We start from the raw sequence: 17082 nt of genomic DNA, 5'->3' as shown, positions 1-17082 counted from the left end.
CCATAATAAATATATAAAAATATTAAATATTAAATAATATTTAAATAGTTTTTCTTTTTTACTTTATGATGTATTCTGGAAATCTTTTTTATCTCAGTACAGTAATTATAGTATTTTCCCATTTTCTTTCTTGTTTCTTTTCAGTAGTCAGTAGACAGAGTAATGGGTCCCAATGACATCTAGGTCTTAAAACTCAGAACTTGTAAATATGTTATGTTGCATGGTGAAAGGAACTTTGCAGATGTGATTGAAATTAAGGAGATTATCCTTAATTAATTGGGTAGATTATGCATTGAGCCCAATGTTATCTCAAAGGTGCTTGTAAGGGAAAAAGGGAGGCAGGAGGGTTGAAGCCACAGGAAATGTGTTGACAGAAGCAGAGGATGGACTGATGTGACTGTGAACCAAGGAATGTAGGCAACCTCTAGAAGCTGGAAAAGGCATGGAACAGAGTCTCTCCTAGAGCCTTCAGAAGGAACACAGCAATGCCAGCACCTTGATTTCAGCTCTTTAAGACCCATTTCGGACTTCTGAGCTGAAGAACTGTAGGATAACCAATTTGTGTTGTTTTAAGTCACTAAGTTTGTGGTAATTTGTTATAGCACCAATAGGAAACTAAATATGGTCATATAGCATTTCAGTGTTTGGATAGATCATGGTTTATGTAATCAATTGTCTGTAGATGCTAATGGATTATCCTCAATCATCTGCAATGAATAGCCAGGTAAGTGCATAACTTCTTACATGTGCAGATAGCTTGATATGGTTTGGATCTGTGTCTTCATCCAAATCTCGTGTCCAGTTGTAATCCTCAATGTTGGAGGTGGGGCCTGTTGGGAGGTGATTGGATCATGGGAGTGGTTTCCCATGAATGGTTTAGCACCATCCCCTTGATGCTGTTCTCATGATAGTGAGTTATTGGGAGATATGGTTGTTTAAAAGTGTGTTGTACCTTCCCACTTCTCTCCCTCCTGCTCCAGCCATATAAGACATGCCTACTTCCTCTTTGCTTTCCACCATTATTGTAAGTTTTCTGAGGCCTCTCCAGAAGCAGAAGCCACTATGCTTTCTGTACAGCCTGTAGAACCGTGAGCTAAGTAAACCTCTTTTCTTTATAAATTACTAAGTCTCAGGTATTTCTTTACCTAAGTGCAAGAATGGACTAAAACACAACTTTAGGGTAAATTCTTAGAAGATGGATTGCTTTCATAGGGCAAACATATGTGTAATTTTGCTTGGTGTTGCCATTGTCCTTCACAGAGTTGTAGCACTTTAGATTCCTGCCAGCAATGTTTAACACAGCTAAACTTGTGTTTAAAAAAACACCCAAACCATCCTTGATAACAGTGAATATGTATTTGCTCCCCAAATTCCAAATTATATTAGAAGGCCCTGCAACAGAAGGATAGAAAGAGAACTAAGTCAATTCAAATATGCAATATAAAAGTAATACCTTCACCAAAAGACCATGCTTCTACCCTGAATTACTATAACACTCACCTGTAAAGGAGTTGCACAAGTATAAATCGTGTTTTGTTGAACTGTCTGTAAATGTTTTATCAAATGATTCGGACCAATGGACCAGCCAAGCTGGGAAAGGAGAAGATAAAACACATCAGAAAATCTAATTATATATAACAAATCTGAGACAGCAGTTTAAACTTAGTGCAATTGTTAAATATATACAATCCTAAAATGTTGGCTGGGCATGGTGACTCACACCTGTAATTCCAGCACTTTGGGAAGCTGAGGTGGGTGGATCACTTGAGGTTAGGAGTTGAAGACCAGCCTGGTCAACATGGTGAAATGCTGTCTCTGCTAAAAATATAAAAAAATTAGCTGGGCGTGGTGGTGGGCACCTGTAATCCCAGCTACTTGGGAAGCTGAGGCAGGAGAATCACTTCAATCACTCACAGAGTGAGACTCCATCTCAAAAAAAAAAAAGTTAACACTATGAAAGTAGTACAGTATTAGTACTTAGAATCATTTCGATGGTGTTCTTTTCAAGGAACAGCTTCCAAATGGAGTCATATTCTGAAAGATTAAAGACTGGTAACAAAGCTTGTTTGAATTACAGATTAAAGTAGCTCTGAATGAGGGCCTAAGGAACTCATAATTAAAACATATAGACTTGATTCTGCAGGCCTAATTTTTGATGCTCCCTCCTCCTTCTTTTTTTTTTTTTGATACGGAGTTTTGCTCTTGTTGCCCAGACTGGAGTGCAATGGCCGGATCTTGGCTCACTCAAACTCTGCCACCTAGGTACAGGCGATTCTCCTGTCTCAGTCTCCCAAGTAGCTGGGATTACAGGCATGCACCACCACGCCCAGCTAATTTTTTTGCATTTAGTAGAGATGAGGTTTCACCATGTTAGGCTGATCGAGAACTCCTGACCTCAGATGATCTACCCGCCTCGGCCTCCCAAAGTGGTAGGATTACAGGCGTGTGCACCATGCCCAGTCAATGCTCCCTGCTTTTTACCCATGTTCAGGAGAGATGAGGCTGGAAGAGAATTGGGTTTTAACTGGATAAATTATTGTAATAAATAATACAGTGGTTAAGTGCATGAATTCTGGAGCCAGACTTCCTGTACTGGCTTGAATTTATTAGCGGGGTAATCTTAGGCAAGTCATTTAACTTCTCTGTGCTTTAGCTTTGTCATATGTAAAATGAAGATACTAACCATACCCACCTTATAGTGCGGTTATGAGAATGAAAGAAATTAGTATATGTAAAACATTTAGAACCTGGTATATATTTAGAACCTGCCAAAATATTAGCTACCATTATTTTTTCTCCTTTTATATTAATATGCAGGAATCTGAACACTTTTTTGCAAAGAAAAGGTGTCATTAGTTGATCACTTATAAAAGGGAAAATGACCTAATTTTCTTACTTTTAAAGAAATAATTAGGTCTCAAAAGGATAAAACTCAACATGAAAGCCAAATAAGTCAAGAGATAAGCAAAGATCACCAGGTATAAAAATCTATATAAACTGAATATGTATGCAATTATTCATTTATCTGTTTGCTTATTTATTTCATTATTTTTTTAAAGATGGTCTTGTTCTGTCTCCCAGTGGCCGGAGTACAGCTCACTGCAGCCTCAACTTCCTGAGCTCAAGTGATCAGTCCCAAGTTGCTGTGACTGCAGGCATGCAGCACCCTGCTTGGCTAATTTTTTAAAAATGTATTTGTAAAGACAGGGTCTCACCATGTAGCCAAGTGTGGCCTTGAACTCCTGGCCTTAAGTGATCCTCCTGCCTTAGCCTCCCAAAGTGCTGGGATTATAGGCACGAGCCACCATGCCTGGCCAGCATTTAAAACACAAAACACTCTACAAAAAATAAATAATATACAGGCCTATTTTTAAGCAATTAAATTCTTACTCCTCTTACCTTCCAGCCAGTTACACTGAAAGTCTTTCCAGCACTTCCTATTGTTATTGTTCTCTCCCACATACCTGGAAAAGTAGCTAAACAGAGGAGGAAAAAAGGTTAAATAATTGTTTTCCAATTAATCTACATTTAGTATAATCTAAAAACATAACAAAGAAATTCAATGAAAATAAGTGTATTATGGTTTAGCCAGTATAGTTATTTCTAGTTTTTTTTTAGATAATGTAACTTTAATGTAAAACACAGATGAAAAGGTTACAACACTGTAATGTTGCACCAAAATTATATATAAATAGATTTAAACATTTTTAAATTAGTTCTGGGGCAGGAGTGTCAGGGGTACCAGCAGGCAGTGTTCCAGACTGCCTTAAGTGGCAGCTGTCACAGGAGCTGTAGCATTCAGTGTTCAATGTTAGCAGTGGCTGCAGGTTCAATATAATAGTCCAGTGGCAGGGCTTAGGTTGTGATCCTGATTATTGCTTAGGCCCCTTTATTTTGCCTATTTTCTGAGTGTATTTCTCCAGGCTTCCTAGAGCAATGGCTCTTAAAATGTGTTCTCACACTAGCAATATCAGCATCACTGGGTAACTTGTAAGAAAGGCAAACCACTGGGCCTCATCCCAGACCTACTGAATCAGAAACTCTGGAGGTGGGACCCAGTAATCATGTGTGCATGTGTGTGTGTGTGTGTTATGTGTGTGTGTGTTTTGCTAACAGCTTTATTGGGATATAAATCCCATAAATTCACCAATTTAAGGTATGCCATTCAGTGATTTTTTAGTATATCTATAGACCTGTGCAACTATCACCATAACCAATTTCAGAACACTTTTTTCATCCCAAAAGAAGCCCTGTACCTTTTAGCTATCACTCTTTAATATCCTCATGGCCATTGTGCCTGAATGAAACTTATCAAACACACATATTTTCTCCATAAGGAACATCACAACCTTCTTGCACTTAGGGACACTAGACAGCACTTCAGCACTAGGCTTGGGGGCCATTTTAAGCAGCAAAATCACTGTACAGAGAACAATTGCTTATAGTGTGAATTGAAACAGAACCAGAGTGTTGCCTTGTTTGACCTTGACTGGGAATGTGTGTAGGGTGACTCAAATTTCCCCTTCTCTTCAAATGAAGTGCTGTGAGTATTGATTTTGTTACACATATATTTTAGGGAGTAGGCAAATTTGCAAATACAGAACTCAAGAATAATGCGAATAGGGTGTATAATGGTTTTCAAGTTGATTAACATCTTTAATAAAGACATTGATTCATTCATACATCAAATATTCATTAGCAACCACCAGGTGCTAGGGACTAAGGTCTAGAGGAAACAAAAATGAATAAGATGCAATTCTTCAAAAAATTTAATGTCTAGTGGGGACATGAGACACATACAATGACAATTGTAATACAGTGTGATAAATGCTGTAATAGCAGGAGGCATGGAGGGTGATGCAAGGATAGAAGAGGGTGTTGAGGGTGGCTTTCTGCAGCCAGTAATTCTTAAGCTGAGACACAGAAGACCACATAGGCCATAGCCAGGCAGAGAAAGGGAATGAAGATATTTTGGGCTAAGAGAATGCAGGTAACAAAGGTCTGGAGGTCTAAAATGCAAGAGTTTGTAAATTTTGCTAGACATTGGTAATAACCGGTAAATTACCATTCTGTCACTCTTCTGACAATGTCACCCACAATACTGCTTTTTGGATTCCTCAAGTAATTTAGTTGTGAAGTTCTTTCCATGCAACCCACAAGTTTTTCCACTTGTTTTTCAGAAGCACAAGTTGGGGATCTTGTATTGTTCTTAGAGTGTTGGTACACACAAAGGGAAAATACATGCTCATCTCTGGGAATCTAAGCTTCTGCTTTCTGAAATAATCTGCTCTTAAGCAAGTAAAGTGCCTACTAAAATGTAAGGCAGCTACAGGAATTTCCAAAACAACGTGTAAGTAATTTCAGTCTACCCTGAAATACCTGCTAAATTTGAAACAGTAGGAAAAGTATATAAATCAGAAAAGTCATAATTTTATTCTCTGTGGAATATAACAAAACCGAAAAGATAAATGAGAAAATAGTTAGAATGTCCACTTGAAGAAGGAATATTTTAAAATTTGATATAAATAATTATATCCCTTCTAGTTTTGAGACATTTCTGGTCTTCCAAAATACTCCAAAAGAATGCTATGACACATGCCCCACTTTTCTATTTGACCAGAGAAAATCTAAACTATGTATAATGCAGATTATCACTTTCTTTAAAGGATACATCGTATATTAAAGGACTACTGTTGCACTTTGCAAATTGATGTAATAGCTGTTTTGTAGCCATTTTGCATCTTTAATGTAACAAAGACTATTGTATGTGATAGAATACCTAAGTTTTAATGCAAACAAATTGCACTTTTTTTTTTTTTTTTTTTTTTTTTTGAGACGGAGTCTAGCTCTGTCACCCAGGCTGGAGGGCAGGGGCGCGATCTCGGCTCACTGCAAGCTCCGCCTCCCGGGTTTACGCCATTCTCCTGCCTCAGCCTCCCGAGTAGCTGGGACTACAGGCGCCTGCCTCGTCGCCCGGCTAGTTTTGTGTATTTTTTAGTAGAGATGGGGTTTCACCGTATTAGCCAGGATGGTCTCGATCTCCTGACCTCGTGATCCACCCGTCTCGGCCTCCCAAAGTGCTGGGATTACAGGCTTGAGCCACCGCGCCCGGCCCAAATTGCACTTTCTAAATAATGAAATAGTGTATCCATTTTTTGGTCTTATTTAAACTTTATGGGCTGTTACAACTAAAAAAAAATCTAAGTTCAAAATATACATCTTGCATATCTTTAGTAAATAATGTTATCAGTTACACTTTACCCTGAAGGGCTTAAAATGAGTAGATCTAAATAATAAATTTCAAGATTATCTAAAGTGATCTTTTGGGATGAATATTGCTACACTGAGTTAATTACAACAAGAAAGTAATTGTTCATGTTAATCTGATTTTCCACTGGGAAACAGTTCAAATGACTTAAGACGAGGTCACCAACAGGATGGGCAATGGTGGACTCTATGCAATTTAACACATGATAACATTTTGGTGTAGTAAGGTGCCACACCCTCCAAATCTCTGGCTGCCTTCTCTGTTTATATATTCCCCTTGAGAAAATTCATTCTCTTCCATGTGTCCAGCTACCACCAACATTTTGATGACTGCCAAAAATACATTCCATTATAATTTGATTCTGACGATCAGGCCTATAATTGCACTCGTCCCCAGATATCTATTCTTCTATGTCCCATAGACACCTAAACTCAGCAAGTTTAAAGCATGAGAAGCAGGAATTCCCTTTGCTCAGCCCTTCCCTACAAATCTGCTCCTCTCCATATTTACTCTGATTAAAGGCCTCATCACTGCTGAGTAGTTCAGGCTAGAGATCTTAGTATCACGCTTGCTTTCTTTCCACCTTCAAATGCTATACTCTATAATTTCTAAATAGCCCCCATGTACCATCTCCACTGCTAGGTTATCTGATTTGCTTAAGACCCTCCTCTGTGGCTGGCTCTCATCTTTGTAAAAAAAAAAATCTAGTCATGGAATCAATTCTCCTGTTTTGTTACACCTTTTGCAATAGTTCTCAAAGTAAGCTCACTGGTACTCTGGTAATCAAATTAATGTGCAAAATTTTAAAAAAATCAATGTTAAGTTTTCTTCCACACAATTTTCTTAAGCCTTTACCAAATACTACCACTTATCTGATAGTGGATGCTCCAATAGTGAAACAGATGAGCATTTAGTAAATGCATATTAATGGAAAATCAGAAAACTCAAATGTGTTTATTTCAATAGCTTTTTGTTGTGGACAAGTATGAACAGAATTGTGATTTTTATATTGGCTTCTAATTGTTGAATTTCTGTTAGGAAAATTGCTATTACTTTCAGGATGGAATTCACAATATCACTATTTCATGATGTAGAACACTGTGATCTCATGGTGATCTACCATTAAATTAAGTTTCTTGTTGACCTCCTCAACAAAGTTTATACTCTTTATCTCATATTCAAAGCCCTTTAGAATCACCCTACTTTTCCACCCTGATCAAACACACCCTCATAAATCAAACTGAGGCTGGGTTCTATGGCTTATGCCTGTAATCACAGCCCTTTGGGAGGCCAGGGCAGGAGGACTGCTTGAGTCTAGGAGATTGAGAACAGTCCGAGCAACATAGTGAGATGCTATCTCTACAAATATCTTTTAAAAATTAGCCAGATAAGGGGGTGCAGACTTGTAGTCAAAGCTACTTGGGAGGCTGAGGTGGAAGGATTGCTTGAACCCAAAAGTTTGAGATTGCAGTGAGCTCTGCGCCACTGCACTCCAGCCTGGGTGACACAGCAAGACCCTGTCTCTTAAAAATATAAATAAATAAACAAGGCCGGGCGCGGTGGCTCAAGCCTGTAATCCCAGCACTTTGGGAGGCCGAGGCGGGTGGATCGTGAGGTCAGGAGTTTGAGACCAGCTTGGCCAACATGGTGAAACCCCGTCTCTACTAAAAGTAAAAAAATTAGCCAGGCATGGTGGCATGCGCCTGTAATCCCAGCTATTCAAGAGGCTGAGGCAGGATAATCATTGGAACCCAGGAGGCAGAGGTTGCAGTGAGCCGAGATGGTGCCACTGCACTCCATCCTAGGCGACAGAGCAAGACTCTGTCTCAAAAAAAAAAAAAAACCAAAACAAAACTTATTTACCTTTCTTCTCTTTGTTTTTAAAATTTCAATAATCATTTACCTTTCGTAAGTGTATCTTGATCTTTTACACCTCCTTGTCTAAGTACATGCTAATTTATGTTTCAGGAATTTAGTTTCTATTTCTCTGTTTAGCTAATTCTCTATCTTTTGGTCACTCCTTTTTCATTCCCCTCAAACAGTTGCTTTCTCTTCCTACATCTATAGCAACTTGTAATACACTATAGGAATAATTATGGCACATGCAACAATGCAACAATTTAATATATAAGCGCATTACATTTCTCATTTTTATTTTTCTTAAAAAAATTAGCCGGGTGTGGTGGTCTGTGCCTGTAGTCTCAGTTACTTGGGAGGCTGAGGTGGGAGGATTGTTTGAGCCCAGGAGATGGAGGTTGCAGTGAGCCAGTGGTACCAGGGCTCAAGGGATCCTCCCACCTCAGCCTCCCAAGTAGCTGTGACTACAGGTACAGACCACCACACCTGGCTGATTTTTTGAATTTCTGTGTAGAGATGGGGTTTCCCCATGTTGCCCAGGCCAGTTTTGGACTCCTGGACTCTAGCAATCCACCCACTTTAGCCTCTCAAAGTGCTGGGATTACAGGCGTGAACCACTATACCTGGTCTAAATTTTAAAATTTATCTATTTCTGCTACATTTTTTAGTCATCCTTCCCTTAATCTTTTCATCTTTCCTCTTCATTTATTCAACAATTTCTTTCTAATTCTCTACCATGTACAAGATTCTATGGAAAATGGGGATGCAGAAGAAACTAAAACAAACAAAATCCCTCCATTACTGTGGTTTAGAATTAAAATATATAGATTCTGATATTTACTATAGAGGAAAAAACAAAACAAAACAGAAAAAGGACAAAGCAAATGCTGGAGGGGGAGGTCTATCTATTTTCAATGTGATGGTCATGAAAACTGACATTGAACAAAGGCCTGAAGGAGGCAAAGGATATTTGGAGCCAGGTGGATATTTGGAGGAAAAGTGTTTCCAGGCAAAGGAAAGGGAGGTGCGAAGACCCAAAAGTTGCAGCCCAGTTTGTAATCCTATAGTTCGCATGGTTTGGACTACTGCAGCAGACACTACGGCATTCATGAGATAGCCTAGTAGCAATGGCTGAATCTCAAGCAAGGGCCAAGCAGCATACCTGACTACCCCTGTATTTTCTTTCTGTTGACTTGGCATTTTGGTAAGTTGTTGAGCACAGACTGTCTAGAACCTCTTCAGACACAAGAAAGCTCCCTGTGTCTTATGTACCAAGTAATTGCTGGATTTCTGCTAAGAAGCTGGGGATATGGGCAAAAGAACTACTACTCTGGTATCATAGCTTTATAGTATGATCCAAAATCTCTTATTCTTTGTCCTTTGAACTATTCATCAATTCACTAAAGTATTGCTCATTTAAATACCATTTTTAAGTGTTCATACAGACAGATACCCATTACAAAGACCATTTTAGATTTGGTCTGGGATACTTTCCAATCAGTTCTACCATATGTGCCCAAACACATTTAGATTTGTGACTCTATATTATAGTCGGTACCTATTTTTAAGTGCTTATTTCCAGAATATACAAGCCATTCATAAACCTCATCGCTGATGCAAAGTGTGTCATATTTGATGCAAAGGTCAGCAATTACTTGCAGTTCCTCTTTGTTATACACCTACACATAATAAAGGAAAGAGCACAGCCAATTATTCAACATGTGAGAAAATGATAGGTCAGAAGACTGTGTAAGGAGATAAGAGACTTGTTTACCTTGCCAAGTGGGTTGTGTGGAGTATTTAGTATAATAGCTTTGGTTTTGGAATTAAATTTACTTTCCAGTTCTTGAGGATCTAATGTCCAGTCAGAACTAGACCATCTTTTTCCATCAACAGGTTTCTAAGCATGAAGAATGAAGATATAATTTAAATTCAATTAAGTCATGTTTACTGTCTTACAAACAATCTAATAAGAAAAAAAATCAAAGAAAGTCATGGCAAAGGAAACTGAATAAATTACCAACAAATGCTTTCCTGGAGTAGGAACAGAAAAAAAAGTAGAAAAAGACTAACAAAGAAGACAAACAGAAATAACCAGGCTGTAGTTCTGCTTAAGAGCCCAAGAAGACCTAAGTCTTATGCTCACACCTGTTAAATGGAAAAATAAGCCCTGTCAACATTAACTGCTGTTACTATTCCTTCACAGGAACTAGCTACAACTATGGTTAACATGTCTGATATTGTAAGGTTAGCTGATGATTTTGTGACTCGCCTTAGTGTATTACTTGTGTTGAAAATATTTAAAAAGGACAACTAGACAAACAGAGACATACAGGAAATCTCCAAATGCAATCAAAGTAGAAACTTCATCATAACAAAGTAATTGGTATTTTCAAGACTTCTTAAGTCTTGAAACTTTGCCATATGAACCCTACTGGCAAACTTACAGATCTCAGGGGAATAAAAACAGGTGTTGCTCCAGCCATTCTCACCATGGGCTCATAGCAGTCATAGAAAGGCACTATTAGTATGACCTGCAATAAAAGCAAATAAGATCACAACCTATCAATCATTTATTCATGTTAATAATACTGTGTACCTACTATGGACTAGGCACTGTACTATATGTTGGGATACGGCAGTGAAAAAGGCAGGCTTTGCCCTTGTGGAGCTAACATCTGAGGGGAAGAGACCTCGGAGACAAACTTGTCCAGGTAGTCTTAATTGGATGCCTTGGTATCTTAGGGAGATCTATAAATAAGCATGCAGTGGGAGTATTTGAAATTGCATATAAAATTTCATATATGCAGAGGTAGATTTACCTGGAGAATGGGACTATCACATTCTCAAAGGGATATTCCAGCCGAAACAATTAAGCATTTCTTCATATTTCAAATTAGAAACTAAAATCTAGAATGTAAGTGATGTATAGGCAGTGACAGACAGCAGGCTATGTGGAAAGAGAACACTGTAATGTTTGTTCCCTGGTACAAAGTGCTAATTTAGAAGCATTATCTTGAGAGTAGAAATGTTTCTCTCTTCTCAAAAGCACGGTCAATTTTTGTATTTTTAGTAGAGACGGGGTTTCGCCATGTTGCCCAGGCTGGTCTCGAATTCCTGACCTCAGGTGATCTGCCTGCCTCGGCCTCTCAAACTGCTGGGATAACAGGGCTGAGCCACCACACTCAGCCTCATCTGTGAGGTTCTCAGGGACTAAAACAACCTATCTTTGTAACTCTAGTGGGAAATATAAAACTCAATACAAAGTGAGAGCACAATAAAGGAAAATAAATTGGAGAGGCAGGGCAGTACAGTGGGAGGAATATACCTGCTACTCTTCGCCTTGATTTCTTCACTTTTATGATATGAACAATTCCTCTCTCTCTCTCTTTTTTTTTTTTTTGAGAGTATTTATGGAGTCCTTACTATTTTAGGTGCTGGCAATAAAGCTATAAAGTTCTCCTAGAACTTACATCCTACTGAGAGAGGCTTATAATGAACGGAGAAACAAATAAGAACATTAAATAATTTCAGATAGTAATAAACGCGATAAAGAAACAATAAATAGGTCAGTATGATAGCAAGTGACATGTATGTGGTTTCAAAATACTAGATAAGTTGATGAAGGAAGAAAGAATAGAGGAAAGAAGGCTAAGGGCTAAGCCTTACAATACTCCCAACAGAGTGCAGAGAAAGAAGCAACAAAGGATTAACAATATTGAAGTATGAGACAAAATTATGTTATAGGATTAAAGGAGATTATGTATATGAAACTGTGAACTTCCTTAACATGTTTCCTTAAACATCTTGTCTGGCACAGTGGAGGGAATCAAAGTTGTAAAAGAATAACATAACACAAAGCAGATAGCAGCATCTTTCATAAAAGGGGAATGATAAAGGGCTATGAGAGTTCAAAGAAAGTTAACAATATAGATCAGGATAAATACTGGTTCTTCAGTCCCAGTTTAAGCAATGTCTTCCTGGAGCTTTCCAGACTTAGCAGATGTGATTGCCTCTTCCTTTTGCCACTGCCATAAGTTATACATTCTCCACTATTGGCTAACACACAATGCTCCTCTTAATCCATTTGCAAGTCTGTGTTCTCTACTAGACAGGGAATTCCTTCTGCACAGAATCTATTTTTTAAAAAATCTTCTATCTCACAGTGCTTAGCATATATTGGATCCTCTGTATTTTGTGAATAAATGAAAGAGGCAAAAAGTATTAAAGCAAGGGTATTGGAATGATAATGGGAAATACGGGTAGAGATGACTGAGGTAGGTGCCAAAAGTTGGTTATACATCACAGTACTAAATAGCAAAATCATTTTACCTTCCTGTTATATTAATACATCCTCAGCCAGGTGTGGTGGCTTACGCCTGTAATCTCAGCACTTTGGGAGGCTGAGGCAGACGGATCACCTGAGGTCAGACCAGCCTGGCCAACATGGCAAAATCCCATCTCTCCTAAATATACAAAAATTAGCTGGGCTTGGTGGCGAACACCTGTAATCTCAGCTACTCAGTAGGCTGGGGCAGGAGAATCACTTGAACCCGTGAGGTGGAGGTTGCAGTGAGCCAAGATCGCACCACTGTACTCCAGCCTGGGCAACAAAGCGGGACTCTGTCTCAAAAAAAAAAAAAAAAAATCTTCATATGAGATGGCTTATACAATTACTGGGCATACAAAGACATTAATCAAAAACTTGTAGACCAAGTTAAGATTAAAGGTCATTTTGCAATGAAAACAAAAGATTCTTTTCCCCAGCAGTGTTAGTCCCTTCCATCTGCCCTTATTTAAATAGGCTATAAAATAAGAATAAATTATATGCAAGAAAATGGATGAATCTGACAGACACAAAAATAAATGAATGGATCTAGACCCAAGAGTATATATACACTGTATAATTCTATTCATATCAAGTAAAAGAGCAGTCAAAATAAGTCTATGGTTATAAAAGACAGAAGAGTAGTTACCTCTGGGAGAATATAGACTATGAAGAGGAACAAAGGAGCTTTCTGGGTACTGGAAATGTATTATATCTTTATCTGGTTGTAGTTACACAGAAATTTACACAGTAATTTATCCAGCTGTACATTTAAGATTTGTGAACTTTATTGTACATGCATTATACTTAAAACATAATTAAAAATAAAAAGAGAAAACAGCATAATATAAACAAAAGATTCAAAGGTGGGACAAATGATAATTGATTCAACATAGGTATTATGATAATGTTAATATACCTACTTCATCTCCCTCATCAATTAATGCTTGAATGGTGTTAAAAAGAGATCCATATGCTCCTACTGTCACAAGGATTTCTTTATTTGAATCGATTTGCTTTTGGTAAAGCTTTTCATACAGGTAGGACAGAGCTTTCACAAGTGATGGATGGCCCTGTTGGATTAAAAATAAGAACAAAACCTTAAATTTAAATACGGGACTTATTGTTTGAGGTAATATGGCTCTAAAATGTAAGAATTTTTAAAATTTGGATTTGATGTTTATAATTACCCAAAGAAAATTTATATTTTTTAATGGCAATGAATTTTTTAAAATTTACTGCATTTAGAGGATTCCCACACTATTGGTCATGAAGGCTTGCTAATGATTAAAACTTCTTACTAAATAAAGGATTTGGGATTATATAATTTCAAAGTATTTGCTTTGAATAAAAATGAACCTTTCATATTTTTTGACAGTAATTAAATCATATTGAAAAGAGTTGGATTTGTTTCCTAGTTAAAATAAGTAAAAAAAACCCACGTTAACTGTATACCCCCTCCTTGGCTCTTCCTGATTGATGGAGAGATGATTATACCGACCAATGGACTAGGGAGAGAGAACAAAAACAAATTCACCAAAGACACGAACACTAGTGTTGATGTAATAGCAAATGTTAGAAGGAAGTGAGACGCTACTCACATTGATAGTCAAGAGAGCAGTGGTTATCCAAGGTAACTACTTTCATAGGTGAAGTGAAGGGATTATGAAGGTATAGTCTGAGGCAAGTAGGGGGTCTGAAGACTCCTGGATTAGCTCTCCCTAAGTTGTCTTCTAGGTTCTCTCCCCTTCTTTCCTTTTCTTTCTTCCTTTCCCTTTCCCCCTCCTTGTTTTATTTGGTATTTAAGTCAATATTTCTTGTTGTTTTCTGTCCAGCATCTACCTCCTCATTTTGCTTTTGAAGTACCATCCTGATTTTCTATCCCCTGAGAGTGAGAGTGCAAATGCAGGTCATGTGCCTTTGTTTGAAAGCACTTTGGGCTCTGGAGCAATAAACTGAGTCCCTTTGAATTTTACTTTAATAGCGGGTCTAACAAATACTAGCAAAAGGAGATCTGAAAAGCAACTGTAAACACTATACACATTTCTTAGAATGATAAATGCTTGTGCTTTTAAAATCAAAATTTAAATACAAAATAGTTTATGCTTCATGTAATAAGTAAAACTAGGCAAAGATGTGTAAAAAATTACAATCGCTCCTCAATATTATTTCATTCCCATCCCCTTGAGGTGACCGATGTCCATAGCCTGGTGATAGTGCAACACCACTCTCAGTGCTCATACCAATATAAAAACACATAGACATGTACATACCTATGTATTTACAAAAACTAGAATATACATATTAATAAATAAGTGGGTATGGTTGTGTTCTAACAAAACTTTATTTACACAATCTGACAGATTGGACCCATAGGCCATAGATTGCAAAACCCCGCTATAGACCAATTTGAGAAAACTGACAGAGACGATATTTAGTTTCTCAATCCATGAACATCATTCCCAATTTATTTAGGTATTGCTTAATTTCTCTCAGTAATGTTTTATAGATTTCATTGTACAGATCTTGGATATATTTAAAAAAATTTATTCTTAAATGTTTTGTGTTTTGGGATACTACTATAAATAGTATTTAAAAAATTTTACTTTCTAATTGTTCATTTTAATATATAGAAATACAACTGATTTTTGTATATTGGCTTTGTGTCCTGTGACCTTGCTCAATTCATTTATTAGTTATAGTAGGCTTCTTTTTTTTTCTTTTAGAATTCCTTAGGATATTCTATGTACACAGTCATGTTTTCTGAAAATGAGTTTACATTTTTCTTCTTTCTAATCTATGTATCTTTGTATCTCACAGGGCTCCAGTACACTGATGAATAACAGTGATCAGAGTGGACATCTTTGCTGTCTTTTCAATCTTACTACATTATGTGCATTACAGGTGTAATCTGTAGGTTTCTCATAGATTCCTTTGATGAGAGTGAGAAAGCTCCATTCTATTCCTAATTGGCTGAAAACTTTTATTATAAATGAGAGTTGAATTTTGTCAGATGTGTTTTCTATATATACTACATAAGATGATCTTTTTTTCTGATAATATAGCATCATTGCAATGATTAATTTTTGGATATTAAAACTAACCCTGCATTCCTATGGTAAACCTTACTTGGTCAGGATGTATTACTTTTTATATCTTTATACACAGGGGCACACACACACATGCACGCACACATCTGGATTTGATTTACTAAAATTTCACAATTTTTGTTTCTATGTTCATGAGAGATATTGAACTGGAGTTTTCTTTCTTTCTTTCTCTGGCATTTTTAAAATCAGTTTTCTATCAGGGTAATGCTGAAACTAATTTTATGAGACCAGAATTACCCTGATACAAAACCCCTGATTAAAAGGTCAGACAGAACCATTAGGCATTTCTTTATTTTTCAAATTACACAAATTGTTGATCAATAAGTAAAAGTTTTCCATCCTGCTCCATTTTCTGAATGTGCAGAATTAGCATTATTAGGTTGGTGCAAAAGTAATTGTTTTTGTCATTAAAATTAATGGAAAAACTGCAATTACTTTTGAACCAACCTAATAGTTCTTCCTTAAATGCCTGATAGAATTCACTAACAAGCCATCTAGGTATTGCAGTTTATTTGCAGGAAGACTTTAACTACTAATTCATTTTGTTTTTTGTTTTTTTCTTTTTTTGAGACAGAGTCTCACTCTGTCACCCAGGCTGGAGTGCAGTGGAGCGATCTCGGCTCACTGCAATCTCCGCCTCCCAGGTTCACGTCATTCTCCTGCCTCAGCCTCCCAAGTAGCTGGGACTACAGGTATCCGCCACCACACCTGGCTAATTTTTTGTATTTTTAGTAGAGACGGGGTTTCATCATGTTAGCCAGGATGGTCTCCATCTCCTGACCTCGTGATCCACCCACCTCGGCCTCCCAAATTGCTGGGATTACAGGCGTGAGCCACTGTGCCTGGCCACAAATTCCTTTTCTTTCATTGACATAGAGCAAGTTGCGTTTTTCATCTCTCCTTGTGTCAGTTTTGGTAATTTGTATCTTTTTTTTAAAAAAATTTTATTTGTTTATTTATTTATTTTTTATTATACTTTAAGTTCTAGGGTACATGTGCACAACGTGCAGGTTTGTTACATATGTATACTTGTGCCATGTTGGTGTGCTGCACCCATCAACTCATCAGCACCCATCAACTCGTCATTTACATCAGGTATAACTCCCAATGCCATCCTTACCCCCCTCCCCTCCCCATAATAGGCCCCAGTGTGTGATGTTCCCCTTCCAGAGTCCAAGTGATCTCATTGTTCAATTCCCCTCTATGAGTGAGAATATGCGGTGTTTCATTTTCTGTTCTTGCGATAGTTTGCTGAGAATGATGGTTTCCAGCTGCATCCATGTCCCTACGAAGGACATGAACTCATCTTTATTATGGCTGCATAGTATTCCATGGTGTATATGTGCCACCTTTTCTTAATCCAGTCTGTCACAGTTGGACATTTGGGTTGATTCCAAGTCTTTGCTATTGTGAATAGTGCCGCAATAAACATACGTGTGCATGTGTCTTTATAGCAGCATGATTTATAATCCTTTGGGTATATACCCAGTAATGGGATGGCTGGGTCATATGGTATATCT

The 17082-nt window shown here is 37.6% G+C and overlaps 1 protein-coding gene across 2 annotated transcripts in view; it reads right to left on the bottom strand.

Annotated features, from left to right (window-relative positions):
- The window catches only part of KYAT3 (kynurenine aminotransferase 3), a 67824-nt gene that overhangs the window by 20511 nt on the left and 30231 nt on the right, over nt 1–17082 (bottom strand). Inside the window, exons 5-10 of one of the 2 annotated variants that reach the window (XM_017850863.1) lie at nt 13376–13525; nt 10573–10659; nt 9900–10025; nt 9684–9804; nt 3400–3476; nt 1501–1590 (exon numbers count right to left, since the gene is read on the bottom strand). In XM_017850863.1, coding sequence (XP_017706352.1) covers nt 1501–1590; nt 3400–3476; nt 9684–9804; nt 9900–10025; nt 10573–10659; nt 13376–13525 — 651 coding nt within the window. The remainder of the gene's footprint in view (nt 1–1500; nt 1591–3399; nt 3477–9683; nt 9805–9899; nt 10026–10572; nt 10660–13375; nt 13526–17082) is intronic. The other variant, XM_017850867.1, reaches the window with a different exon arrangement.

This window comes from Rhinopithecus bieti, unplaced genomic scaffold, assembly GCF_001698545.2.
Source record: "Rhinopithecus bieti isolate Rb0 unplaced genomic scaffold, ASM169854v2 scaffold_1467, whole genome shotgun sequence".
Lineage (NCBI taxonomy): Eukaryota > Metazoa > Chordata > Mammalia > Primates > Cercopithecidae > Rhinopithecus > Rhinopithecus bieti.
The sequence above is the reverse complement of the archived record's forward strand: the minus strand, read 5'-3'. Positions and strand labels throughout refer to the sequence as shown.